At 42.5% G+C, this 26,511-nt stretch overlaps 2 protein-coding genes and 3 non-coding genes across 7 annotated transcripts; 4 read left to right on the forward strand and 1 right to left on the reverse strand.

Annotated features, from left to right (window-relative positions):
- Nucleotides 1–68: 68 nt before the first annotated feature.
- tmf1 (TATA element modulatory factor 1) lies at nucleotides 69–9,017 on the forward strand. Its single transcript, XM_068720276.1, has 17 exons — nucleotides 69–666; nucleotides 758–2,130; nucleotides 2,790–2,893; nucleotides 3,255–3,381; nucleotides 3,561–3,666; nucleotides 4,023–4,165; nucleotides 4,748–4,914; nucleotides 5,250–5,406; nucleotides 5,986–6,078; nucleotides 6,220–6,376; nucleotides 6,487–6,679; nucleotides 7,221–7,290; nucleotides 7,377–7,469; nucleotides 7,580–7,702; nucleotides 7,815–7,967; nucleotides 8,203–8,328; nucleotides 8,412–9,017. Exons 1-17 carry the CDS (start codon nucleotides 534–536, stop codon nucleotides 8,550–8,552), a joined length of 3,459 nt encoding a protein of 1,152 aa, XP_068576377.1. The 5' UTR covers nucleotides 69–533; the 3' UTR covers nucleotides 8,553–9,017.
- Nucleotides 9,018–9,758: 741 nt separating this feature from the next.
- Nucleotides 9,759–24,926, forward strand: eogt (EGF domain-specific O-linked N-acetylglucosamine (GlcNAc) transferase). 3 transcript variants are annotated; one of them, XM_068720526.1, is made up of 16 exons: nucleotides 9,759–9,815; nucleotides 11,204–11,456; nucleotides 11,804–11,904; nucleotides 12,173–12,281; nucleotides 12,514–12,608; nucleotides 12,685–12,789; nucleotides 15,169–15,275; nucleotides 16,262–16,365; nucleotides 17,312–17,404; nucleotides 17,634–17,705; nucleotides 18,559–18,645; nucleotides 21,898–21,966; nucleotides 22,304–22,365; nucleotides 22,545–22,664; nucleotides 23,190–23,292; nucleotides 23,568–24,926. In XM_068720526.1, exons 2-16 carry the CDS (start codon nucleotides 11,253–11,255, stop codon nucleotides 23,712–23,714), a joined length of 1,578 nt encoding a protein of 525 aa, XP_068576627.1. In that variant the 5' UTR covers nucleotides 9,759–9,815; nucleotides 11,204–11,252; the 3' UTR covers nucleotides 23,715–24,926. The 3 variants fall into 3 exon arrangements, with proteins under 3 accessions (XP_068576627.1, XP_068576629.1, XP_068576628.1); XM_068720528.1 differs by having other exon boundaries at nucleotides 9,767–9,815; nucleotides 11,269–11,456; XM_068720527.1 differs by lacking the exon at nucleotides 9,759–9,815 and having other exon boundaries at nucleotides 10,672–11,456.
- On the forward strand, nucleotides 13,861–13,933 carry trnar-acg (transfer RNA arginine (anticodon ACG)). Its single transcript has one exon. It is a non-coding gene; the product is annotated as a tRNA-Arg (tRNA).
- Nucleotides 19,078–19,149, reverse strand: trnae-cuc (transfer RNA glutamic acid (anticodon CUC)). The gene has a single exon. It is a non-coding gene; the product is annotated as a tRNA-Glu (tRNA).
- Nucleotides 20,372–20,443, forward strand: trnae-cuc (transfer RNA glutamic acid (anticodon CUC)). The gene has a single exon. It is a non-coding gene; the product is annotated as a tRNA-Glu (tRNA).
- Nucleotides 24,927–26,511: the final 1,585 nt, after the last annotated feature.

The following is a 26,511-nucleotide window of genomic DNA, read 5'->3' on the forward strand; positions in this document are numbered from 1 at the left end:
ACCACTAGACTGTCGCCAGACCGGGCCGTGACGTCACCATGCTACGTGGAAAAGGAAGTAGCGAGCAGGCTAACGCTAATGGGGCTACAAGCTGAGAGCGACCAAAACAAACGATGACGGCCGAGCAAAGGAGCCGGAAAAAAGCTCGGATTATTTTGCTTTTGGTTGTCGTAGAGTTCTAGGTACGTTATTATAGATACCTGTATTCCTACATGAGAAATGATGCGGTATTGAATGCCAACTGACCAGTTTGCGAGCTGTAACTGTATCTGGGATTGCTGCTGTCCCTTTAACGCTATACGTTGGCTAATTCACAGCTTTGCTAACTAGTTCAGCGGTAGCTAGCTATCTGTCAACAAAGCGTTTCTGGACAGAACAACATTTGGAAATTGTTCGCACCAGGTTATCGTTGATAGTGAAACATGCAAACACAGTTTAAGTGACTGTACGTTGTGTGGTGACGCCACATTTCCCCGCAAGATCCGTTTCACAACTTGGTGATAGCTAAGCTAACGTTAGCCTGACAGCCCAAAATGAGTTGGTTCAACGCATCTCTGTCCAGCTTCGCCAAACAAGCTTTAACGACAGCTCAGAAGTCAATCGACCGAGTTCTGGACATCAAAGAAGAGGACCAATGGGGTAACACGGTTGTATTGCCCTTTGATGGTAAGTAGTGTAACATAGAGTAGTGAAAGCTAATGTTGATGCAAATTTCGGATTACTGCTACAACTGGTGGTACAATTTCTTTTCTGTCAGATGTCACCATACCTGGAAAGCTGTCATTGAGTGGAGGATGGGGAATGACGCAGTGGGAAGCGCCCCCTGAGGAAAAGACCACCACTCCTCCTCCTTCCTCCGAGGCCATCACTACGCCTGTCACCCGCACAGTTGTGGATGAATCGGAAAACTTTTTCAGTGCCTTTCTGCCCCCCGGAGATGTACATGGTGTCACCATCACCCAGGTGGTGTCTGCACCCCCTGCTAAGTCTCAAAGGCGGCCCCAGGAGAAGGAAAGGAGAAACAGTGAAGAGGCTGTGGCACTAACAGAGGTGGAGACTCATAAGTCAACACCTGCTGATGAGAGTCATGAGAATCAGACAGTAGCTGAGAGCCAGCCAGTTGAGCTGGAGTCCGAACCAGCAGCCCCTTACGCAGACACTATCCTCCTGCAGCCAGTTTCTCCATCTTCTTCCAGCGACCTTCCATGTAACCCTGATGGCGACAAGAGCAGTGAAAAGACAGATGTTGGCTCTACAGTGTCTTTAGACACAGAAACGGAGCCGTCACAGACTCCATCAGATCACCAGATTGAGGAAGATACGACAGATTCACCAGAACCTGCCGCTGTCACTTCTGAACCGAAGAGCTCTCCACCTTGTGATCCTTCGCCCTCCCCGTCGTCTAAGGAAGTACTCGTAGAGCATAAAGACTCAAAGGGGGAGGACCGTCAAAGTGATACCCCCTCTCCACCAGTCAGCGCTTTCTCCTCAGGAACCTCTACCACCAGTGACATTGAAGTGCTCGACCACGAGTCTGTGTTGAGTGAGAGCTCAGCCAGCTCCAGACAAGAAACGGGGGAGGGCAAGGCTGGCCTTCACCTGATGCAGGGCTCCTTCCAGCTTCTCACTGCCTCCACCTGTGAAGATTTCCCTCGTCTGGAGGACTATTCCAAACTCACAGAGAGCTGTGGCTCCTCCTCGGATGCATTTGAACGCATAGATTCATTCAGCGTGCAGTCGTTGGATAGCCGGAGTGTCAGTGAGGTGAACTCGGATGATGACATCCCTGGCAGTCGGACACTGGCGTCCGTCACTGCAGACCCTTCTCCGTTAACAGTGTCGTCAGCCGTATGCCAGAAGCAGGAAGATGGAGTGGTGGAGAATGAAGGAGAGGAGGAGGAAGAGGGCTTTACCGAAACCATGATGGAGCAGTCGCTGGATGAGATGGAGGAGAGTGGACGGAGCGCTACGCCTGTCAATAGTGAGCAGCCTGAAGAGTTGACGGAACAGGAATCTGAGGCCAATGTCGCTCTGTCTGATCCCACCTCCAAAGCCGAGGAACAGATCACTCCACCAATCACAGAAGAGATGAAAAGTGTCTCGACAGTTCAGATTTTGGAGTTTCAAAAGGTAGCATCACCATTGTGTTCCTAGGTAGCTAACAGTATCAATCGTAAATATTAGTTTTATACATACATACATATATATATATATATATATATATATATACACATATATATATATATACATACATACATACATACATACATACATACATACATATATATATATATATATATATATATATATATATATATATATATATATATATATATATATATCTCAAACAAATATGTATATGATATATAAGTATAACTCTGGGGTAACAACTAATGCATTTAAACCAGCTCAGTATTTTGCATAGCCTCCATGCAAAATAGAAGTGAATAGCTTTTGCTACACATCACATTTCCATATCCTCTTATAAATTCTTCCGAGCTTGTTGTCCGGAGCAAGACTTTTTGTTTCACCCGTCTAATGCTTTAATCGCAATTTTTGCCATGTAGTTGAAGACAATTGAACACTATAACACATATATTGTCAGAGTTTTTGTTCAAAAACATTGGTTCAGATATCAGTATTTCTCCCATTAGTCCCAGAATTTGTTATGCTGTACGAACCGTAAAACTCTCACCGTATGTTAAACCTTATGAGTGACATTTATATGTTCTGGCTCTTTAGTGCAACTGCTGTTTGAAACACAATAAAATGTTGCGAACGTGTTGTAGGTCATTGACGAGCTATCAGGCCGCCTTGAGATGAGAGAGTCTCAGCTGCTGGCAGTCAGCAAAGACAAGGCCAGACTGGAGGAGCAGTGTGACAATCTCAAAGAGTGAGTATAACACACACACACACACACACACACACACACACACACACACACACACACACACACACGTACGGTGCACAATGGCACTGTAAATACATAAGGTTGATAAGAAAGCTGTTTTTACCCATATCCCAATCAGACAAGCTGGTCTTTATTTATATAGCTTTTATGTATTTCTGTAATTATCGTAGCTACACTGAAGAGATAATGCTGAACATTTCAAGTGATGTTTTCATTAAGTCACCGGGATTGTTATATGCTTTAAATAACCTACTCCTGCAGAGCTTTATAAGCCATCTTGGCTTTGAGGCTGTATGGCTTTTGACAATGAGCTCTTCGGCTAATGACTCTGTTCATCCTCCAGTGAAGTGATAAGCCTGAAGGAGGAGAGCTCCACTGTTCAGTCCCTAAAGGATGAGTTCACGCAGCGCATAGCAGATGCAGAGAGGAAGGCTCAGCTGGCATGCAAAGAAAGAGACATAGCCAAGAAGGTAATTCATATATTAATAATCTGAGGCTCCACTCTCCCTCAGCAGTAAGCTGAAATAGTTCTCCAAGAGCTACTAATGCGTTATTCTTTTTACAACTAACCCATATGTATCTACTTGTATGTTTTAAATCCCAAATTTAACATGTCCAAAGTCTCAGATGACATTTCTCTATGCTACAGGAAATAAAAGGCCTGCGAGAAGAGCTTTCTACGAGACTTCACTCCAGTGATACAATAGAGCTCATCAGAGAGAAGGAAGAGCAGATCAGAGGCCTGCTGGAAGAAGGTAAGACTAAATTATGTATAATTCTTCCCCTCCACCAACCCACACAATACCACTCTAGACAGGCTGTACAGTCAAGAAAATGTTCACCATAAAGCCAGGACGGTCTCGCACAGCACCAAAGCTGCTTCTACTGTACAGCACTAAGCCCTGAAAGACTTGTCTGTAATTATTTGACTGGGGTTATGAATTAATGGGAAAATTATAGGAACTAATTTATCTGGGAAGACATTATGCATGCATCAATCTTGTAGCAGTAGAGTGTGAATGGTCGAATGAACAGCTTGTTACTGAAATTATTACTCAGGCATAGTGGGTGTCATCTCAGCATCTGTGTTTATTTTTTTTGTCACTTTGAGGCGAAAAGTTGTCCAAGCAGCAGCTGCAGCACAGCAACATCATCAAGAAACTGCGCGTGAAGGAGAAGGAGAGCGACACGAGGATCACCAAGCAGCAGAGGAAACTCAAGGAGCAGGAGGAGGAGCTCAGGCAACTGCAGCAGGTCAGGTTTTAGTACATAGTTAAAAAAGGTCGGTTTAACGATATAATTCATGTTTTCTCTGCAATCGTGAAATTACACTTTTGAGGTTTGGTGATATGTGAAGAAGTTGTCATTATCAGTTACTATCAATTTTGATTCAGAGGAACCGTATCTAAATTTGAGTCAGATTTAGTTCCCCCCACTTTTTCAATTTAGTGTTGTTTGAATTACATTTCCAGTAAATTGACTTTGTTTATGTACTTGCTATGATATTCATTGAGACATTGTTCATATTTTTCATTAGAAAAACCTGGAGTTAATGTCACCAGATGGGACTTGTCAGCTAACTTGCAAAAGTACATTTATTTGCAATGTTTTGCCTGTGTGTGGATGGAAGAAATGATAATTCATGTTACTTGTCATCCATTTAGCACTTTTAATACTGCTACGCTATCTTTTTGTCTTCCGTCTTCAACATAAGTAAAACATTATTTATTTTCCTCAGTTACAGCACTTCTCACTATTATGTCGTGTTAGTTATGCTTATCTTAAATAACCGAATGCAGTATAATCATGGCTGCGTGTTTTTATTGTGTGTTTTAGGTTCTAGATGGGAAAGAAGAGGTGGAGAAACAGCACAGGGAGAACATCAAGAAGCTGAACGCTGTGGTGGAGCGGCAGGAGAAGGAGCTGAGCAGACTGCAGACAGAGTCTGAGGAGTTGCAGGAGAACAACAGGAGCCTGCAGGCTGCTCTGGACAGCTCTTATAAGTAAACACTGACACACCCTTCTGTTGATACTGACTGCTAACAATGAGAACTCTTGCTGTACATTTAATCTCACAAGCCAGCAATTGTTCTTCACATCTCATTGTATTATTTACTTTTATACATAGTCCCCCAGTTTTAAGGGGACAGAGAGTAATCGCACAAATTAGCATGTACTTAAAATAATAAATACCCCCATCGTCATTGTTTCATTTCAGCTCCAGTGTGCTGAAGTACAGAGCCCAACAACAACAAATGTCCCACTGTTCTTACAAATAGGGACGGCACTGTAATAGGGTTGTGATGTTGACGGTCTCCTTCGACGTCTCTGTTGTCAGGGAGCTGGCGGGACTTCACAAGGCACACGTCAGCAGAACGAGTGAGGCTGAAGAGGCGGCCCTAAGCAGGGAAACACAGGCCAAGGAGCAGCTGAGCCTGGCTCTTGAGACGGCCCAGGAGGAGGCCAGGATGCAACAAGAGGGGCTTGCAAATCAGGTAACACCAGTTCGGGCTGTAGACGCGTCTGTTTGGTATGCATGTGATAAAGCGTCGAAGGCTCATCAGATCTGCTAGTTTGCTGCTGCATGAGCAACCCAGCACACCTTTGCATACGTTACGTTTACACTGCAGTAAGCTTTGGTGCAGCCTCAACTCATAATCCTCAAATGTGTTGATTTCCTGTAGTACAGGAGATGCTGCGGCCCAAAACCAAACATTTGCCTGTTATGAATACTCACTCACACAAGCACACGTGGTTGACGGTGTGTGTATCCTTCACTATACCCAGATTTTGTTTCATTCTCACAATTGCTTTGGCGATTGTAGTGAATGTCTACAGCATGTTCTTGATCATTTTGTTGGAGACGCTACTTAAGCCAGACAGAAAATGTCAGTTACCAAAGTCTATAAAGCATGCTAATGTGGTATTTTTTTAGTTAATTTCACACATGAAAGCGAGCCTTTATGATTTATTGTTCCTTATTTTCTGTATTAGACATTCATTTGAAACCCTGCAAAGTTTAATTTTGTACTTTTAGTACATCCTGTATTAACTGTCTTTATTGTTGTGTATAGGTGGCTGACCTGAGACTGGCTCTGCAGAGGGCTGAGCAACAGCAAGCACGAAAAGAAGATTATTTGAGAGAGGAGATCAGTGAGCTGCAGCAGGTAACATAATATGCTGATTAGAAGATGTCCTACCAAGCTGGTTTCCTTTTGGAAAGAAGTATAAATACCCAGAATTTTGACCAGGACAGAATTTATTGAACTTAATGGACACCGTTTTTTGTTTCTTTTCATCTTCCACAGAGGATTCAGGAGGCAGAGACAAGGAACCAGGAGCTCAGTCAGAGTGTTACCTCTGCAACACGACCCCTACTGCGACAGATTGAGAACTTACAGGCCTCATTGGGCGGACAGACGGCATCCTGGGAAAAACTGGAGACGAGCATCTCTGATAGGTTAGGTAAGAGGAGTTTTGCTGTATGTGTAAAACAAACACCATCATCCAGCGTTGTACAAAGTAAGCAAAAAGCTTAACATCTTTCTTTTTTTAATCTCTTTTCTTTTCACCAGCGGATGCCCAGGCACAGCTGGCTGTTGCTGTGGAGAAGGAGCGATCCGCCACAGAGGACCTTCTGTCCGTCAAGTCCCAGCTGGCCTCTCTCGAGTCCCAGAACTCCCTGTTCCGTCAGGACAAGGCCCGACTCCTGGCACAGCTGGATGCTGAGAAGAACAAGAGAGATAAACTTGAGGATGAGAGCAGCAGGTAACAAACTTAAAACTCAAGCCTACAATGTTAAGTGATGAGGTACATCCAGCCATCAGCAAGTCATCGCCACTAATCCTGTTCTCTACTCATACTAGTTTTTTATTAAGGCATTTATTCATGAATGTGTGGCATTAGATAGATGAGAGGATGTATGGTTGAGTTTTGTCTTGTCTGAAGTTAGTTTTATTTGCGTCACTGTTTCCAGAAACCTTATTTTAAAACGTTAGTAGACAGTGAATTTTATGCTGCATTCGCTGCATTTTTACCCTGTTTATCTAACTTTTGTTGGGTGTTTTACAGATGTGTATGTGTGAATATTACTGGCATAGGCTCTCTGGGTAGAACACAACTTGTGGAAGTGTTGAGGAAAATGCAGTCACACCACAACCCCCCTTGTAATGCTAACGATTCCTGGAGAGTGTTGTTGTTTCTCAACAAACCCATTTGTGAAGCAGAGGCCAGGGGGTATTTCACTGGCTTTGTGTCGGCGATACAGTTGGTTGTTTGGAGTGACTTATTGCTCGTTATCTCAATCTAGGGAGCACGTTGATTTGGAAAATCTGCGAGGAGAACACATCCGCATGCTAGAAGAGGCCAAGAAAGAAAAGGTACCTTAACGCTCCCTCTTACTCTTGTTGTTCTCCTCTAAAGAAACAACTCCCTCATGTGCATCGTTTTTTGCTTCTTCCACCAGCTGCTGCTGACCAATCAGTTAGAGATGGAGAAGATGAAGGTGGAGCAAGAGAAGAAGAAATGCTACCTGGCACACGAGGCACTCAAGGAAAAGGTTTAGGATGATTTAGAGATCATCAATCTTTAGTCTGTTTCATCAGAAATGTAGACAGTTGAGATGTCTTAATTCTGTTCTCTAAAAGTTGTGACATGTTTTCCCATTAGGAGCGGAAGACCATGACTCACTCTGTAGGAGAGCTTCCAGCCTCCTCCACACCCTCCCTGTCTCGCTCTAGCTCAATCAGTGGGGCAGACTCTGCTGGTCTACACACCTCTATGCTCTCCCAGGTACACGCTGGGAATAATAATAATAATGATGATGAAGATGATTAGTCGGTCTGTGGATGCTTGGATATGTGTAGCTTGATCGGCCCTGTACTTTTGTATTATTCTTCCACAGGATGACTGTTTAGACCACTCTCTGGGTAACATGTCGATGTCGATGAGCGGGGCCAACCTCTACGAGGCCGCCAGGCTGTCTGGAGGCTCCAGCATCGTAGAGAACCTCCAGTCTCAGCTCAAGCTCAGAGAAGGAGAGATAACACAACTGCAGGTAGCAATTCGGGACAAAAGCGTCGTAAAAGCTTCTTAAAGTATTAGTTTGATGGTTCTGCTACATGTCACCAGACAGAAGGCTGGTCAAATTTACAATATTTCCTTACAATAATTTAAATGTGGTAAAACCAAACGCATCGACAGGAAAATGAACATTTTGATAGAAAAAGACGGGTCATGCTCTGCACTAAAACACAGCTTTGTACCCTCTTTCTGTCCTCCTGTTTTTGCAGCTTGAGATCTCCAGTCTCGAGAGGAGTCGTTCTGTGATGGCAGAAGAGCTGGTCCGACTCACCAATCAAAACGATGAGATTGAGGAGATGGTGCAGGAGATCCCCACGCTGAAAGATCAACTCAAGGTAAAGGCTGTAAATGCAGATGCAGGACACCTTAATGCTGTGTTTGCAGAGGTTCTTCTAATGTGTGGGGCTGTGCGTTGTAGGAGCTGGAGCAGAGGCACAACACTATCCTGCAGATGTACGGAGAAAAGGCTGAAGAGGCAGAGGAGCTGAGACTGGACCTCGAAGATGTGAAGAACATGTACAAAACCCAGATTGATGAACTGCTGAAGAACCAGAAATAAACCGTTTGTAACTGTGTTACTTTTGGGACCCTCACAAACAAACCAATCGACCAGCTTAGCCACACATTCACCCGAAAAGAATATGTAGAGAACTTGGTTTAATCACTGTGGCAAAAGAAAGCTCTTCATCTTTATCTATTTTATTTGAATTAATCATCACATGCTATATTTAAGTGGGGATGTTGGGATTATGCATAACATACAATATATTCTTACAGAATCAGTATGAAGGATAGCCACAGTTTGTGATTCGGGTGTCCATTTGAAATATTTGGCACTTTGTACGAACTTTGCTTTTGGCGTAATGTGTCCTGTTTAGACCTTTTCATTGTATTGTATAAACAGTTTATAACTGTTGGGAGATGGTTAAGCTTTTTTGCACTTTCCAAATTCATCCGTTGTTCATTTCTTTAATGCATAATCAGAATGATTTAAGAAAGATATAAAACAATATTGTACAGAGAATTTTATGTATCGTTCTTATGTCCTTCCAAATCACAGAATGTGGCGTCGACCGGAGAGTAGTCTGTGATTGAAATCCAGAGGAAGAAAGATTGGATTTTAAACCTTTTTTATAAATATGTAAAAAAATAAACATTTATTTGGGTGGTGAAAAATACTATGATTCTTAATTTGAATTATGTGGATTCATTAGAAGTCTGCATTTTCATCACATTCATACAAAATACTTAATTATCTCTATGCTGTGCAAAAGTCTTCAAATAGGCCCAAATCTCCATGTTCTGAACAATTTCATACAGTTGTCCAATTCATATTTTTTACACAGGATTAGCCATATTTGTGACCGTGTGACCGACGCACTTTTATTTAAATTAACAATACTTGTATATGTGAAACGTGGAAGACATATTCTACAAAGGAACAGTTGTTGTGCTTTTTGTTAAATGAAACATTTAATCGTTTACATTTCGATACAATTGTGTAACATTGAACAAAGGTTTGTAAAACTATTTGATAATGGGTTTTACTGTTTGAGGTTTTTTTTCTAATTTCTGAGCTCAGTCTTTCATCTACCTAATTAATAGATGATTTATCTTGGTTTTAATATCATCATTTACATTTTAATGGTTCTTAAAAGAAACCATTGAGGCTTTAAGAGTACTCTTAAGGACAAAGTGTGGTCCACAGCGCCACCCTGCGGCCGTCGCTGCGTATTACAAACCGCCACAAGGTTTCCGGTGTTATGGCGACCACCGGCAACACCATCGCTTCAGTCTGGAGAATTGCAGGATATGCATTCAGGTACTTAAACCTCCTTACACTCACACTGAAACTAACCAAATTCAGGCGACCATTAATGGAGAGATATGTGCATGTCACACGTTTCTACACCGTGGAAATGTTGCCTATATTGTCCTGCTCTTGTTCTTTTGCAGCCAAATCTGTAACTTGAATTAACGTGAAGCGGTCTTGGCTTTGTCAAGAACTAACGCCAACATGACATGTTAGCCGCTACATAAATACTACAGACTTTAGCCTCCAATAAAGTATTAGCATATTATACCCCCTGCTAAAGAAAAGGAGTAAGTAATGCGTTATTATCCCCGCATATCTTAAATCTTGTCTCACATGTCTATCAAGTCCCTGACTCGTCCTGGCGGGTTGCGACGTGAACGTCATCTAAAAGCTGAGTTAACTAACCGTTAATTGACGCTAGCTTAAAGTTTGATACTAGCATATTTTAGCTCATTAGCTGGCCAAAGTGATGTTTGCTTCTTTGAGAGCCGACGCGCGACAAAAAGAGGGGAGGATATAACAAGTTAACCGTAATGGGACAAAAAAAAAAAATCGATATTAACTGTTAAATCTTAACTTTAGATAATTAGGTACAAGAAGACACTCAGCAGCCTCGTGTTTTTAACGGTTTTCATATTTAACGTTAGCTTTAGTCCTGAAATATCTTATAGAGCCGTTATATCAAAGCAGCCGTTATGTTAAAGCGGCACCGTTGTTTCAGACATTACGCCCGTGGCAAAGAATGCTTTTTACTGTTACTTAACCCTTATTAGTAAGTAATACTTGTAAGTAACTCCTTGAGAACGTGTACTTAGTGATTGGTGATTATATAACTAACTGTTGTTAGCAAACCCACTGTTTAGACAGTGTTATAAACGTTTTAAGTTAACGTTATACACAGCAAAGCCACTCCTTCTCAGCTCCCTTTAGATGTGCAAAGATTTATGAGCCGTTGTTATAAAAGCACATACTGTGTGGTTACTGCAATAACATTAGTCACTGTAATATTATTTGATTTCGGGGATGAAGATTGTAACTGGCTTTGGGCTGTATAAGCACGTGCAGACTCCAGACTTAAATTACATGGATCATGGAAATATAATAATACATTAAGTCACATTGTTACCAGCCAGCAGTTTTCATTTGTTCCTTCAGTCTCAGTTATGATTGCTCAGACAACAGTCGGAAAAAGGTCAGTAATACATCCTGCAACAGGACCTTTCCTCATGAGGCGCTCAGATCCCCTGGAGCTACTTTCCCCACACACACTTGCTTGTTGCCACATGCTTGTAAACTGCGGTGTTTGGCTTTCAAGCAAGATTACAGAGTGCAAGTCGGAGTCTGTGTCTCTGTCTCTCCTCTTCTTCTTCTCTCTTTCTTTTTTTACTCCTCAGAGGGCTGTGAAGAGAAGCAGCTATTTCACATGTCTGTGTAATTCTGACTATGCTGCTCTTGGTAGCGCTGGGCATCATTTCTTCTTTCGCTGTGGTCACCACTGAGAAGGCTGAGAACATCAACCACAAGCCACCAGCACTGCTGCTCAACCAAAGCAGGATCTCCCTGCCGCCGGAGCACGTACCCTACTTCCTCTACAACAACAAGAGGGTCGCCAAGCAATGCCGCCTGGACCCACTCTGCCCTTTTAAAGTAAGATATGCATTCTGTCAACTTTTAGAGTCGTAACATGTTAGTTAGTTAGTTAGTTTCGCTGTAGTGTGAGAAAAATCTTTAAAAAAAAAAGCCCTTTGTTTGCCAAGTGTCTTAGGATTTAGATCGTGACTCATAACAACATGAAACTTCTTGCATATGTGTTGTGTAAAGAAATTGTTGTTATTTATAGCATTTAGTTCTACCCTAACTGGAGCACTGGATGAGTGGGGTTTACTCTGGAGTTTACAGTAGACATTACAATCATAGTAAGAAGGGTATTAGTGAAACACATGTTTTAGATACCTACACACACATGTATATATTCACACTTGTTTTTACAACAGGATGCACTGCAGGATCTGCCTGCCTGTTGGGGCTACGAGAAGCACTGTGATCCAGGGAAGCGCTTCAGCTATCCAGTCTGTACCAAAGCTGACTCCGCATGGTACTGTTCCTCACATCATATCCACACTTCATGTTGTATAATTTACTTTCCACATTTTCCTCGCAGCCATCCAAGATGTGTCAGGTGTTCAGCAATCCTAAGTTTAACCAATAATAGTAATCTTTTATTCATAGATATTGAATTTCCACAACCACAGTCTCCATTTGTTTTTCCAAAGTAAAAGTGTACTTATTCGTAGCATGCATCATTGATGAAACCATTATGGTTTTTGGCTTTTGCTGATCTGCCTAAATCTCGGATCTGTCAGGGCCCGTTCTCTGGAGGCAGCCCAGGAGCTTTTCTGGAAGCAGGCTGATTTTGGCTACGTCAAGGAGCGCCTCTCTGAGCTCAAAACACTCTGCAAGGCCAGCAAGCCAGTAAGTCCGCTCATTTCCTTAGTTCCCACGGGCCTGCCGAGCCAACAGGAAGAAACAACAGGCAGACACTGTTAAACAAAAGAGTCCACAGACAATAGACCTGAACATAATTCGCTGTTCAAAAGCAGTTATGTTGAGGAAGTATAGTATAGAGACAGCTTTCACAATCTCTAAGGTCCAGAGTTAATATCACTTGAATACTAAATATTTTTTACTCCTAATATTTTTCCAGGGGGACTCATCATTAAGATGTAGTAGCCACACTCGCTTCTGTAAGGCAACCAACCTCTACCTGGACCTCCGGAAGCCGCGCAGAAGTCATGAGAGGTCAGTATATTTGAAAGTGACATGTGCATGAATGAAACATTACGCCGACACAAACTCGTCCATGTTTATGTTGCAGATACAAGGAGGACTTCATTCAGACGGGTGAGATCGGTGGTTGCTGCCGACTGAACAAGCGATCACTTGCTGCCGAGGGAGAGCACAAGAGCCCCTTGCAATCTTGGTGAGGCAGGACACACGCACATTTACTGAGCTTCATCCAATGACTTTGGTATGAGCTCTTGGAAATGCATGGATTTAAAGTCACTAATAGAGGTTTAAAGCATGTTCCTTGACCGGGAATCGAACCGAGGCCTCCGGCAGCAGGGGGCGATGACCCAAAGCTGTTGTGTAAAGGGCTTTGTAATTTCTGCTTTTTGCTATATAAATAACATTGACTATTATGATTTTCAACCACACAAGATGCGTTTGTTAAGTAAACCTTCATTGCACAGCATGAGACTAATAGTCATTCTAGCGTCAAATATTACCATTACACAATAAATTAGGATTTTCTACTAAACATGGTTTGTTGACTAAACTGATAACTGATAAATCCTAACAACTAGACCACCAGGGAAATGCCTTTGTGGATTGAATAGCATGTGTGACAAGAGGCAGTATGGGACTTTTTGGTTGTAGTAACACAGGCTGTCACTAGCTGGTGCTCTGTGCACTGTATTGCCAGAATATTGCTGAACAGAGAATATTGCTGAACAGAGAATATTGCTGAACAGGCCTCTTTAGGTATTAACTGTTCTGTACAGCTTAGAGTCAGTTAATGTCCTGCCTGGAGAATTAGTAGTTGCAGTATGTGTGTGTGCACTTTGAGAGAGACCAGTTACCTCTCAGGGACGGCAGTGTATAGATGGCTGTTCAATCTGTTACAGACACAAAGGCATGTGGCGTGATCCCAGTAGGAGTAGTAGCCCCCCCTCTTCGACTGCCATAGAGACTTGGTGAATGAATGAATTAAAGAAAACTAGCACCCATTGTAATTTGAAAAGATCAATGACACAGCGAGAGAAGAGATCTTGTTTTGTTAAACAGAACTAATGATGTCTTTTACACACCATCTCTCTGATGTTGTTAAGATCTTATTTCTTAAGCTACTGGAACACACGTTGCTCCCTCTCAAAGCAGTCGTGAAAGGGGAGACGAGGCCAGTCAGGAATGCGGGGGGTTGGCTTTGCTCCATCCCTCTCTTTGTCTTTTGTCTTTTGTCATTCGTCTGAAGAATAGAGTGGGGGCAAGCGGGCCAGTGGCGCAATGGATAACGCGTCTGACTACGGATCAGAAGATTCTAGGTTCGACTCCTGGCTGGCTCGTTAAGTGTTTTCCTGTTGCACGTAATATAGCAGATCATAATCTCTTATTATGAACTGCCAACCGATGTGAGGCAGTCACATGACTCAGATAATACCATGGTCAAACAAATGGAAAATAATGAAAACAGGAAATAACATCAGAGGATATAACACAGAAAAAAGGCATTCATACTAGGGCTTCAACTAACGATTATTTTAATAATCGATTAATCTTTAGATTATTTTTTCGATTAATCGGCGAGGAAAAGGCGAGTGAATAAAAACGTGTCTTTAGTCTTGCAAACTATAGCACCCCTGCTTTACTACTGTTATTAAGGAGCTAACGCTAACTTGTCATGCTTGTCAAGCTGGATAACGAGTAAACAGCAGCACCAGGAGAGCTACTGGAGGGACGTTACGTTCCTCACTTCAAAACGGAACAACAGCAGGATTCTGTTGTGACTAACCTGCTGTTGAACTCTTCCTCCTCCTCAAGGACTCCAACATGTTTACGTTTTAGGTGCTGAATCATCACAGTGGTGCTCCCGTGCCATGTCGCATTTGCATATCTTGCAATTAACACACTTTTTTGATTTATTTAGTGTGAAATGCTCCCACACCTTGGATGACTTAGCTCGTACTGATTTCTTTTCCTCCGCCGTGTGTTTCAGAACAACGTTACGGGTTTCTCCGATGGTCTTTCCTCTATCTCCGCTCTTCTCCGCGCTCAACTCAACTTTTTTTTTTTATACTAAAACATCTCTGCGACTTATTGAGTGGTGTAATAATCGCGCGACACAACGAATCAATAATGAAATTCGTTGCCAACACCTTTAATAATCGATTTTATCGATTCGTTGTTGCAGCCCTAATTCATACATCATACATGGAAGATAGGTACCCATATGTAGGCTTCATAACAGCAGTCCACAAACCAATGGGTGGCGTCACGATGACTACGTCCACTTCTTATATACAGTCTATGTTTTAAACACAAGAGACTCACAGTTCTGAAGTCGGTCAGCCACGTCTCGCAGCAGGTCTGCCAGCGGTCTGCCAGCGGTCTCCCGGTCAAAGTCATTGTCTGTATGACCAAAGACAGACATTTTCCAATCGCATCACATAGGAGCTTTAAAGAAGTCACATCCCCGTTTTGGGGTTGTAATGTTTGTTTCCATGGCGTGCCACCATGTTCATGCAGAATTTTTACAAGTCCGTTTACAAGACTAACGTCATGTGCTGTGCTGTTTTTGTAGGTATGCTGAGCTGCAGACATACACAGAGCTGGACTTTCACCCCATAGAGGATGGACACTGTGACGTTGTCATTGAAAAGCCCTCTGTTTTTATGAAACTGGATGCTGGTAGGTAATAAAGATTTACATGACTTAAAGGTCATATAATGCTAATTTAAAGGTTCATTCTTGTATTTTAGGGTTTCTACTAGAACATGTCTACTTGCTTCAGTTTAAAAAAAAAAAAAAAAAAACACTTATTTTTCTCACACTGACTTTCTGAATATACCTTTATTTACCCATTGTCTGAAACACTCCATTTTACACTCCTTGTCACTCCAGTTTCTTTAAGCCCCACTCCGAAAAAGCCCAGTTTGCTCTGATTGGCTTGTGGGAAAAATATAATGCACCTCATGTTAAAGTTAGTGGTATAACAGATCATTGTTGATCCGTACGCATTTGAACCCGCGGATTAATTACACAGTTTAACCATCACAGTGTGAAATAAAGTTTTATATATATATATATATATATATATATATATATATATATATATATATATATATATATATATATTAAATTAATTAAATTAATTAAACATTAATAATATGCGATCGAGACATCTGCATTTAGGCTCTTCTAGTCCATTTCCGTTGCACCTCTAGTTAAGGTAGTTCTCAAGCCGTGGGTGGAGATAGTCACATGGCTGGCGGTATATTCTAATGTTCCTGCATGTGTCACAGGAAGGGGAGCCAAATCTGAATGGCTTGTTGAATCACATGTTTTCTGATGTAGGCAGCCAACTAAACACTGTCTGGATCGTCTTATTTCACAGTTTGTGATTTGGACGGAACTCCAGATACCCAAATAAATGTGCACAAGCATTGATGTGCCCCCCTTTAATTGAAGGTTCTGCAACCTAAACAAGTGGCTAAAACCTTTACTCTTATTGTACCTTCGTGAAAAAACACAGTACACATGCTCTTATGTACAATGTGGGATAGCAAGGATTGCACTCACACTTTCTAAAAACCTTGTTGGAATATGACAGTAATGTATATTCTTCTTTTTTTAGATACCAGGCCTAAAATAATACTTGTGTGTTTTCCTAACAGGGGTGAACATGTACCACCATTTCTGTGACTTTGTCAACCTCTACATTTCCCAGCACATAAACAACTCCTTCAACTCAGACATCAACATCATCATGTGGGACACGGTGGGTACCTGCTGTCTCCCATTACAGAGTCAATGGAGGCGAGGGTGGAATCTAGATATTTCTTAATTTGCTGTTTCTATTTAAGGTTAACCAGCACATAGTGTACGCTGTCAAAATGAAACACAAGGCAGGATTTTACATTTGTCCTGCTGCCTCTAGTGAGTTGGTGACTCCCTCTTTTAGCTGTACATCTGTTCATGGGTCACAACGATACAACTCACGATCTCAAAATGCTGATGCATACGATCATTTTTAGTCCGATTTTTTTTGTCATGCAGGCGTATATTTGAGCTTTTCTCCCTCTGTAAAACACCCTCTCTGATGTTATTTTTCAAAATAACATGAAAACACTGTTTCATACAGAGTTTGAAAGAGTTTGAAAGTATGAAAAAAAAGAGTTTTCTATCCAAGACAGATGGAAAAAAAAAAGTGTCTGTAAAGTGAGATTGGATTTGAGTTCTATAACCCAACGGGGAAAGCCAAACAGTATTTTTGTCTGCAGTGCACTTCAGTCACAGTTTTTGTTTAACAAGTCAGTGGCATATGTGCCCGACGTAGACATCAAGAGGAAACACCAATTTGAAAAACAGAACGCTTTACAGACAGCTTTATCCGGCCCATTGTTCCCCTCACTGTGCACAGAGGGGAAGAGGAACAGGGAAAGAGAGAAAACTGACAGGGAGAAGGAAAGCAGTGACCTTTCAGCACAAACCGCTCACTGTAATCCAAACAGTGGCAGGCTGTCAGATAATAGTGTGATAACAGATTTTTGTATAAAACCACGGCTTCAGAGAAACGCAACCAGCAGAGTTTGAAAACAGATGGCGGACCCTGGCACCGCTTAAGGCTGTAGTTGATTCTAATTTTATTGGTTTGTTTTTCATTTTCAGACGTAACATTAATTTGATTAACATTAGTTCCTTTCTTTTTTTATGTCTTTTCCCAGAGTTTTTATGGTTATGGTGATCTGTTCGGTGAAACATGGAGGGCCTTCTCAGAAGATGACATCATCCACTTGAAGACCTATGACTCGAAAAGAGTAGGTGGAATGTCACGTCTGTGCGGTCATCGTACGCTCCTGTTTTATATCGGTCTTGAACTCATCACTTACTCAAGTATAGTTGTTTAGTAATAACCACCCAAATTGGTTGGTAGTCTTCGTCACTGGGAAGCTAATGAAAAGTCTTATGTGTTGACACAGACCTCTGGCACAACCCAGCATCAATATTTCTGAATGCTCACTTGGTGGATCTGTTGACTCTTCACAGGTGTGTTTTAAAGATGCCTTCTTCTCCCTCCTCCCGAGAATGAGATACGGCCTCTTTTACAACACGCCTCTTGTAAGTTTCCCCTTTTATGTATTGGTGTGTGTGTGTGTGTGTGTGTGTGTGTGTGTGTGTGTGTGTGTGTGTGTGTGTGTGTGTGTGTGTGTGTGTTGAGCCACTAACCAGATGTACTTTACATGTATTTGCTTTCAACAAATTGTCTCATTCAATGTTGCCTTGTTTGTGTTTTCATTTATGAGTTTTTATCTCACATTTTGTAATAGACTTTTTTTAGAAATAATTTATTGGTCTTTCTTTCCCAAATGCACAAAGATATCCGGTTTAGTCATAAATAAGCAGTTCAGGTCAAATATTTATGTGATGTATTCAAAAGCTCAGCAATTGCTTACGTTATTTAAATGATAATTCCAAGGAGATTACTATAAAGATGATACCATGTAAATATGTGTTGCCCTGCAGTTCCAGCCTTGGGGTGTGAAATATTGACAGGTCAGCTTCAAGTCCATGCTTGAATGCCGCTGCAGCAGCACGTGTCATGTTTACATTCATGTGCTCACATTTACAGCTGCAGTGCAGCAGTGTTGGTGTGAGATTCTTGGACTTGAGATATGCATAGGCTCATATGATATTGATCCCAGGGAGATTAGAAATATGTGTACAACTGTCAGAGCCCCAGTGTGTTACATGTTTTTCATCTCAACCCAGTGAAATGCAGCTGTGTGTTCTGATTCAATTCATTTCAAACCAGTCAATTTTCAAAAAAATGCAAATATGGATCATCTTTTTTGCATGACTGTATACAATCAAAGTAATCATTTGAATACACTATTTAGAATTGAATGGATGGATGAAAAATCAATTGCATATGTGAGTGAAGTTGACACTTTCTGCGGTGTGTTGATGTCAGATCTCAGACTGCTACAGTGAAGGGATGTTTAGGGCGTTCTCCCAGCATGTCCTTCATCGACTGAACATCCCGCGAGACGGTCCAAAGGTACGAAGAACGTCTTTTCAGAATCTGTTTTTTTCTTGTTTATGTACTGTACATGGAATGGACCCAGTTTCATGAACATATTTATAATCCAATCCAATTCAATAGAGTAGTAAAGGTAGTAGTAATAGTAACATCTTAGTGAAGCTGACATTGATCATCTTTCTGTTAATCCTTCAGGCTGTACTTTGTGGTGCTGTAGAGCATCTCTATCAAGAGTTGCTGGTGACAACTCTTCTCAAATCAATTAAGCTGTTATTGAAACAAGCCAGAAGTCATCTTCAGTCCGCTTTCACAAAGGGAGCTTTTGATGCTTTTGCTAAACACACACATCTTTCTCGGTATGTGAAATTGTTGGGTGTAATGTGACAAAACCACTTTTTGTGAATTTACTAGTTATCAATATTTGAAATTACGTAGGACTCAAAGAAAGAGTTCCCTGACCGGGAATCGAACCCGGGCCGCAGCGGTGAGAGCGCCGAATCCTAACCACTAGACCACCAGGGACCTTTTTTTTAGTTTGATAAAAAGGTGACCCACACACATCTCAGCTGATCTTCATCATTTACTTTATTCTTTCTTTATCAAATTAGACATCAGAACTATACTAACCAACAGTAAGGGTAACAGCAGCGTTAGAAAAAGAAAAACAACTCATTCAATCTGATCTGAACGTGATCACGTTAAATTGTTAACGACCATCATAGACTGGAGACCTCTCAAGGTGTCTCCCTCTGAAATGCTGGTGTGAGTTCTAGCACCAGTCTGAATGGGAGTAATGATGAATAAATTAGGCCTTAGGATGACGATGATAGTCAGAGGGAGGTGTCAACAACATATTGCCATGGAAATTTGTATGGCTATATATGGTACCGGAAAATGATCCATGATGACTTTGGTGACGTCTTAGCCTGTCATGTGGCTCCATCAGGTCAGAATTGTACATACCAACCAACACAGACAAGTGACTGAACTGTATTTAACATGCTGTTAATGGGCAGATTGATATTGAATTTACTATGTTACATCCACGTGCACTCCCATCTTGCAAAGCTCTTCACTGAAAAGAAAAGGCTGGTGATAACCGTCTCATAGCCGACAGACTGACAAATAAATCAAGACTGTGAGTTGTTCACTGTGATCTAAAGTCTCTGCAAGTTGATTGTCACAGGCTGCTGTGGAAACTACTGGATGCCTGGAAGGGAAGAAATCACAGGACTGGGAAATAGTCTGCGGTACCAGAAAGCGAGTGCACTTTCTGGTCAATTAGCTTTAACATGTAAAACCATTAGTAGGGTTCTAGTTCACATGTTTATCCATGAACGATCATAGTTTGATGTTGTTTCACACAGAAGGCATGTTGTTTTAGTTACTCAGTTCTCCTTCTTGTGTTACGGATTATGGATAAACACATGCTTAATGGCAAAAAGACGAAACACATGCACATCAGCCTACCTGCAATTATCTCACCTCTCACCAAAACACAAGCTCCTTCCTCCCAGAGACACATGAACAGAGAACAGATCCACTGTGAATCGAACGAAAAGGAAGATAATGATTTAACCATTGTTAACTGACCCTCTCTGTTTACGTTGTTTGTCCTTATGTAGAAAGGATAGATCCTACCTGGAAAGATCTTGGAGATTAGTTGTGAACTTGTGCAGACCTGATTCAGTTACTATACTGCTCTACATGTCCAATATTCAGCTGCTGGAAGATGTGAGACAGGTCCCTGGTGGTCTAGTGGTTAGGATTCGGCGCTCTCACCGCCGCGGCCCGGGTTCGATTCCCGGTCAGGGAAGTCTTTCTTTGTGTCCAGTACAATATGGGGCTTTGTCACATAACACCCAACAATTTCACACACTGAGAAAGATATGTGTTCAGTAATAGCACCTAAACCATAGCATTAGATCAGTAGCGACTGCTTCCAGGATAAGTGATTTACACTTGTACCAAAATAGCATGAGTGAGAGGAGCAACTGGCTAGCAACGCTGCAAGTTTGCTGTGATACATCTCCAGTTACAAGTCTTTAGCAAGTTCAAATAACTGCTCAGCGTGTGACCGAAAATGTTTGATCCCTTCCACCAGTGTCTCTGCTTTCTGTCACCTTCACTCTTCCTTGCACCTCTGATTCCTACGTTGTGAAAGTCACAATATTTCTCCTAAAAAGCTGTTAAGACAATTTACACCTTAGTAATATTTTGGAAATAATTTTTTTCTTTGCAGTGAAAATATTCAGAAGAAAATAGAAAAACAACTTGTTCACCTCTTGTACTGATCAGGCGTTCCTTACAGTTTTTAAGCAAAGATCAGGTTCTTGAAGTAAAACTTATGTTGACGAGCAGAATGAGCGACCGTGTGTGATGGAGAGCCAAGTCACTCCACTCACTACGACTCACTGCAATCAGACTTCACTGTAGGTGATTTCATTACTACGATAAACTCAGGGAAAGAGCTCCTCGCTGACCGTATAGCCTTCTCGTTTCTGAGAGATGGATGTGCACACTTGAATACTGCCACAGCCGCCTCCTTACTCCCCCTACATCCATAACTCTTCAGCACTTTTTCACAGGTGTTTTATGATCCCAGGTTTGAAGCACTTGAATGTATCTTTATGACCGGTGAAGCCCAATAACTTCTTCCTTCCTGTAGAGCAGCTCATTGGGTATTCACGGCCTTCACCGGAAATATGCTAAGAGGCTTTTTTCGGCGAGACGTGGGGCTGCTGGCGATAGCGGGCCTGCGACTGAATGAGAGGTCCTCTCTGCCCTGACCCTCCTCCTTTCATCCCTAGATTAATGGCGCCGCCAGAGACTCACACTGCTGCTCTCCTCTATTGTGTCCTATTCATCTGCCTCTACCGGCCCTCTCCTCCCATCGCCACCGTGTCATGATTTGCTCAGTCCTGGTCTTTCTCAGAATCTTTTTTCAGTACTTTTAAACATATTTAAGCAGAACAGAATAAATGAGGTCTGTGTTAAATACATATACGCCCACTGCCTATAGTAAGGTGTTCTCCTTCAGAACACAAGGTGGCAGTAGAAGAATATATTAAATCTACACACTGTATAAACTAATAAGAGCACGTCAGAAAAGAAAACCTCTGGTTTGAAAAATATTTTGTAATGTGATTTTAGCTGATGTGTCGTCTCCTCTGTGCTGTACAAAAGACACATTTTAAATAGAGGCTTTTGCCAGCCGCCTATCTTTCCTGTCCTTGGCTGATTGATTATTGGGCGCATTGCTGTTTTCAGGAGGGGCGTGTTCGTGTCACCCTGCTGGCACGCAGCACAGAATACAGAAGGATATTAAACCAAGTGGAGGTGAGTGAAGCACCGCCCTCCCTCCTCCTTTCTGTCCCTTAACTTTCTTGCTCTTGCTCTTTTCCCTCTATCCAGTTCCCCATTTTCCTTCCTTCTCTGTCATTCCCTTTCTCTCTCTCTTTGTCTCCTTCTCTTTCTTCCCTCTATACAACTCTCTCACGCCCTCAGCCCCTCCTTTCCACCATTGATTTACTGCCCACATCTGTTAAGTGCCTATTTAAAATCGTATTTGCTATAAACCGTACGAGTAAAAAAGGCTTGTGATTTATACGGTCACTGCCTGTATTTGTTTGCTCTCTCGTTGATCAGAGAACACGTCCCTCTGTTGTTGTTACAGCTGGTAAATGCCCTCAAGACTGTGCCTTTACTGGAGGTCAACGTGGTGGACTACAAATACAAGTGAGTTATAGAGTGCTTGTCTCCGTACTACGGGAGGTATTCAGTGCTGCTTGGCTTTGGTCAGCAATGTAACAATGCCGTACATGAATACGTCAATGTAAAGCTTTTTAAAGCTTGTAACAGCAACAGTGCTTACACATTAAAGATGATTGATGTGTGACTCCCTGACTGTCTTTCAGGGATGTTCCCTTCCTGGTGCAGTTGAGGATCACCAGCAACTCTGACATCTTTATCGGGATGCACGGGGCGGGTCTCACACACCTCCTCTTCCTCCCTGACTGGGCTGTAATCTTTGAGCTGTGAGTGACATTTTGTGTCTGCCTGTGTGTGTGTGTGTGTGTGTGTGTGTGTGTGTGTGTGTGTGTGTGTGTGTGTGTGTGTGTTTGAGTGTTTGAGTGAAAGACAGAGAGGGGAGCAGGGAGAGCGATGGCAGCGTGCTGTGCCCAAAGTAGCCCTCAGACACTTGGTGTATGACTTTGAAATACTGTCTAATTAACCAGGCATTCATCACACCTGGCTACCCTGGTAGAAGAGATTTTTGGAGTCTGTGTGTGTGAGAGAGAGAGAGAGAGAGAGAGAATGATCATGTGTGAGAGTATTTTGTGTGCACTTTTGGTGAGTGGCACAGAGCGAGAACTACAGTGTTTAAACAGCAAGAGAGAGAGAGAGAGAGAGAGAGAGAGAGAGAGAGAGAGAGAGAGAGAGAGAGAGAGAGAGAGAAAGAGAGGGATAGAGAGAGAGAGAGATAGAGAGAGAGAGAGAAAGTGAAAGTGAGGCAGACCGAGGAGAGCAAGAGATAAAGTGTGTGCATCTGTCCCTCCCAGATATAATTGTCAGGATGAGAGCTGCTATCGAGATTTGGCTCGGCTTCGGGGCATTCGATACGTGACTTGGCAGAATATGGATAAAGTGCACCCGCAGGACAAGGTAGGGGAAACTCCCGGACCAGCCATTAGCTCTCAGGCACCTCAGTGTGAGCCTTCTCAATTCATCTCACCTATCTTCACACACTTACACTCTCATGCACTCATTTCACTATGGGCAAATTAGAGGCATTGTAAAAACAAACCAACAGGCTTCATTCCTCACGCTTGTTATATCCCTTGTCACCTAATCGCTAGGACACCCTGGTGATACAAAACATTTTAATGCTTTAATGCGTCCATTTAATGTACACACGTTTCTCTTGTCTCTTCCCTCAGGGTCACCATCCAACCCTCGGGGACCATCCGAAGTTTACCAACTACTCCTTTGATGTGGGGGAGTTCATGCGCCTTGTGCTGGAGGCAGCTCAGTACGTCACACACCATCCCAAATGGCAGCGTCGTGCCGTTCATGATGAACTCTAGAGTCTCTGTGAGTGTGGGACGCAGACATCCAGACGCTGAAGAACTTTTAACATGAACCCGCCGCCGTTGGTTGTGATCTAAAGACCTCTTCACATTGGCAGAGTCATTTTAAAAGATTTTTTTTTTTTAAGTTACCTCATCCGTCAGTGGTCTGGCAGAGTATTTGTCACCTCCTGTCCGCTGCTTTGATAGGTCTGGATGAGTGAAAAGTAATATGGGGGACGACTCAGGGTTGAACAGTCTCCACCAGCTCTTATTAGTGTCAAATCAGTTAAAAAGACGAGGCGTGTGCAGTCGCAGCATCTGGAGAGCGATAAGATGTGTCCTATGTTTCTTCATTACCGCTGCTGTGTCTACTTCATTCCACGCCGACAAAGTTAGCTAATGAGCAGCTGTTACGGCGTCCCTTCACATGCGACATCTTGTCACATTTCATCAGTGTCACCTTGATGCGAGCCTCCTCAGAGCTGTCGACAATCCCGCCAGAGTTTCTGAGCACACTCCAGTCCAATATGATGTGCTGGATTCACGCATACAGTTTATTTGCATTTAGTTTGACATAAGTTTTGCTCATCGAAATAGCTCTAAAAGTGACAGAAGGTAACTGAGACACTCCTACTGCCAAGAGGCATTTCTTTTATATCAGTATTAGTGTTTGAATAACACATTGATAGTAAGTACTGTGAAACAAACATTCAAGTATTTGTCAGTAAAATTCAACACTCCATTATTTTACCACATGATGAAAAATAATGCTGCTTTTGTCAGGTAAATTAAAAGAAAAACATCTGGTAGACTTTTTAAATCTACCTTTTATGTTGGAGTCCTTCTTTACAGTTGACATGGTGTTCTTTTACAGTCGTAACATTCATTATTTAAACGTATGTATGTTTGTTGGTTTGATGCATTGTCAGTATGGTCAAATGATGAGGGTGCTGCTGCTGACATTACCTTTTCTAAACTCTTGAATGTTGTTTTGTATTTTTAGGTAAATTTGAATAAAATGGAATGAGCACAATCTGCATGCAGTCCGATGCAATGCACGGGAATATTTTGAGCGATCAGATGACTTTCGTGTCACCTGGTGATGTTTTATTTATCAATGAAACCGAGTTAAACTCGGTCACAACTTTTTGGTCGGGGCTGTGCTCGACTTGTAGGCGATTTCGTATTCAAAAGCTGTGTAATATTATGAAATAAATGATTCTTAAAAATGCTGAAGAATGTCTCCCTGTCTGTGCGGGCCATATTTGGCATCAGAAATTTAATTCATCTTAATTGAATCAATCATCTTTTGAAGTCTGACCTTAGAGGGGGGAACTGAAGGCTGGTTCTTGCTGACAGCAGACAGCTCTTTGCTGTGGCTTTCATTATTTTAGTGAGTTCATGTCTGAGAGAGAGAGAGAGAGAGAGAGAGGGGGGGCTCTACGCAAAAGGGCACTAGTCCAGTTTTTACTGTCACCATAATAAATCTGGATGACCTCAAAAACTACGAAGTGAACAGTGACGCATCTGAGCCACGCGGGGGCAGTACAACATCACACATGAGGCCAAATCCTGCGCGGCGTGATCGTCCCTGACAGACTTGTTCCCAACGGTGTGTAGAGAGAGTGAGAACAATTGCTTCACAAATATATCCAGCGGGTCATAATAAGTCACTGTTTGTTTCAGTGTTTGCTCCAATGTCACATGTTTGATGTCAGCAGTCGTGCTCCTGTCCGCTTTTTGCGGATGTTGTGTCTGAACTTTCGGGGGTATTGACAGACACCGGGCCTGTCTGGGATGGACACTATTTATGGCCCTGCTCGGGTTACTGCCAGTGACCTCGTAAAGAAATGAAGAATCTCCATGCAGGGGGGGATCAAAAGCAGAGGAACCAAGATGTCTGTTCTCATTAACCTTCATGGCGGCTCCGAATCGATGACGAAGTCCTGTTTTAATGCGCAAAGCCTGCCCATATCCAAAATGGAGCACTTGAGTGGAAGAGAAGACGTTCAGAAACGCATCGGATCACCAAACCCACCTTTCGATTTCGAGTGTAAAGCGTGAGGAAAACAAGTCTTCAGCGCAGAATCATATCCTCTGTGTGTGTGGTCGCCGTGCGCACAGTATAACCTTGCTTCATTGGCCGCCAGGGCGCAGCGTATACGTGCGCTGGTGAAATGACTTGGCGGTGTCGCACAGGCAGACTTCTCTATGAAAGCTGCCTCAGGCCGCTGGAAGTTTACCCCCCACAGTTCTACAACAGCCATGTCTCGGGTGGCCTCGTTTAGTCGTGTCGTGGGTAATCGTGGTGTTGTCCTCCAGAAATGTTGAGTTGCTCTATCTCTGTCGCCCTTAATGTCGACCCTGTGCAGAGAAGAAGTGGGCCGTCGACGCGTCAGGACAGGAGAGATGATTGCCAGAAAGGTCCGAGGTTTAATCATTGAGGTGGAAGCTGTGAGTAAAGTCATTATCACGTCTGAGCCGCGATTCACACTTCAGAATTAGGAAGTTGTTTTGCGAGTTTGCTTTTCATGGCGTGAGATATCTCACTAGCTTGGCGACTGTTTATTGCCCTATTTTAGTCTGACATCCCCACTGCAAGTTACATTCTGAACTCTCTGCTCCTTTATTTCTTTCATTCTTGCCCAAAGACCATTTGTCTTTGCGTTTTATAACGTATCCATAAGCATAATTTAACTGATCTCAAAAGACAAACATTTCTCACCGCTGAACTCGGACAAATCAATCACAAGCAGATCATTTTACCGTGGCCACTTTTCCAGGCGTCCCCCCGCTCCAAGAAGACAGCGTC

The sequence above is a fragment of the Cebidichthys violaceus genome, unplaced genomic scaffold (genome assembly GCF_023349555.1).
Source record: "Cebidichthys violaceus isolate CVI_PGR_0920_01 unplaced genomic scaffold, fCebVio1.0.p SCAF_25, whole genome shotgun sequence".
NCBI lineage: Eukaryota > Metazoa > Chordata > Actinopteri > Perciformes > Stichaeidae > Cebidichthys > Cebidichthys violaceus.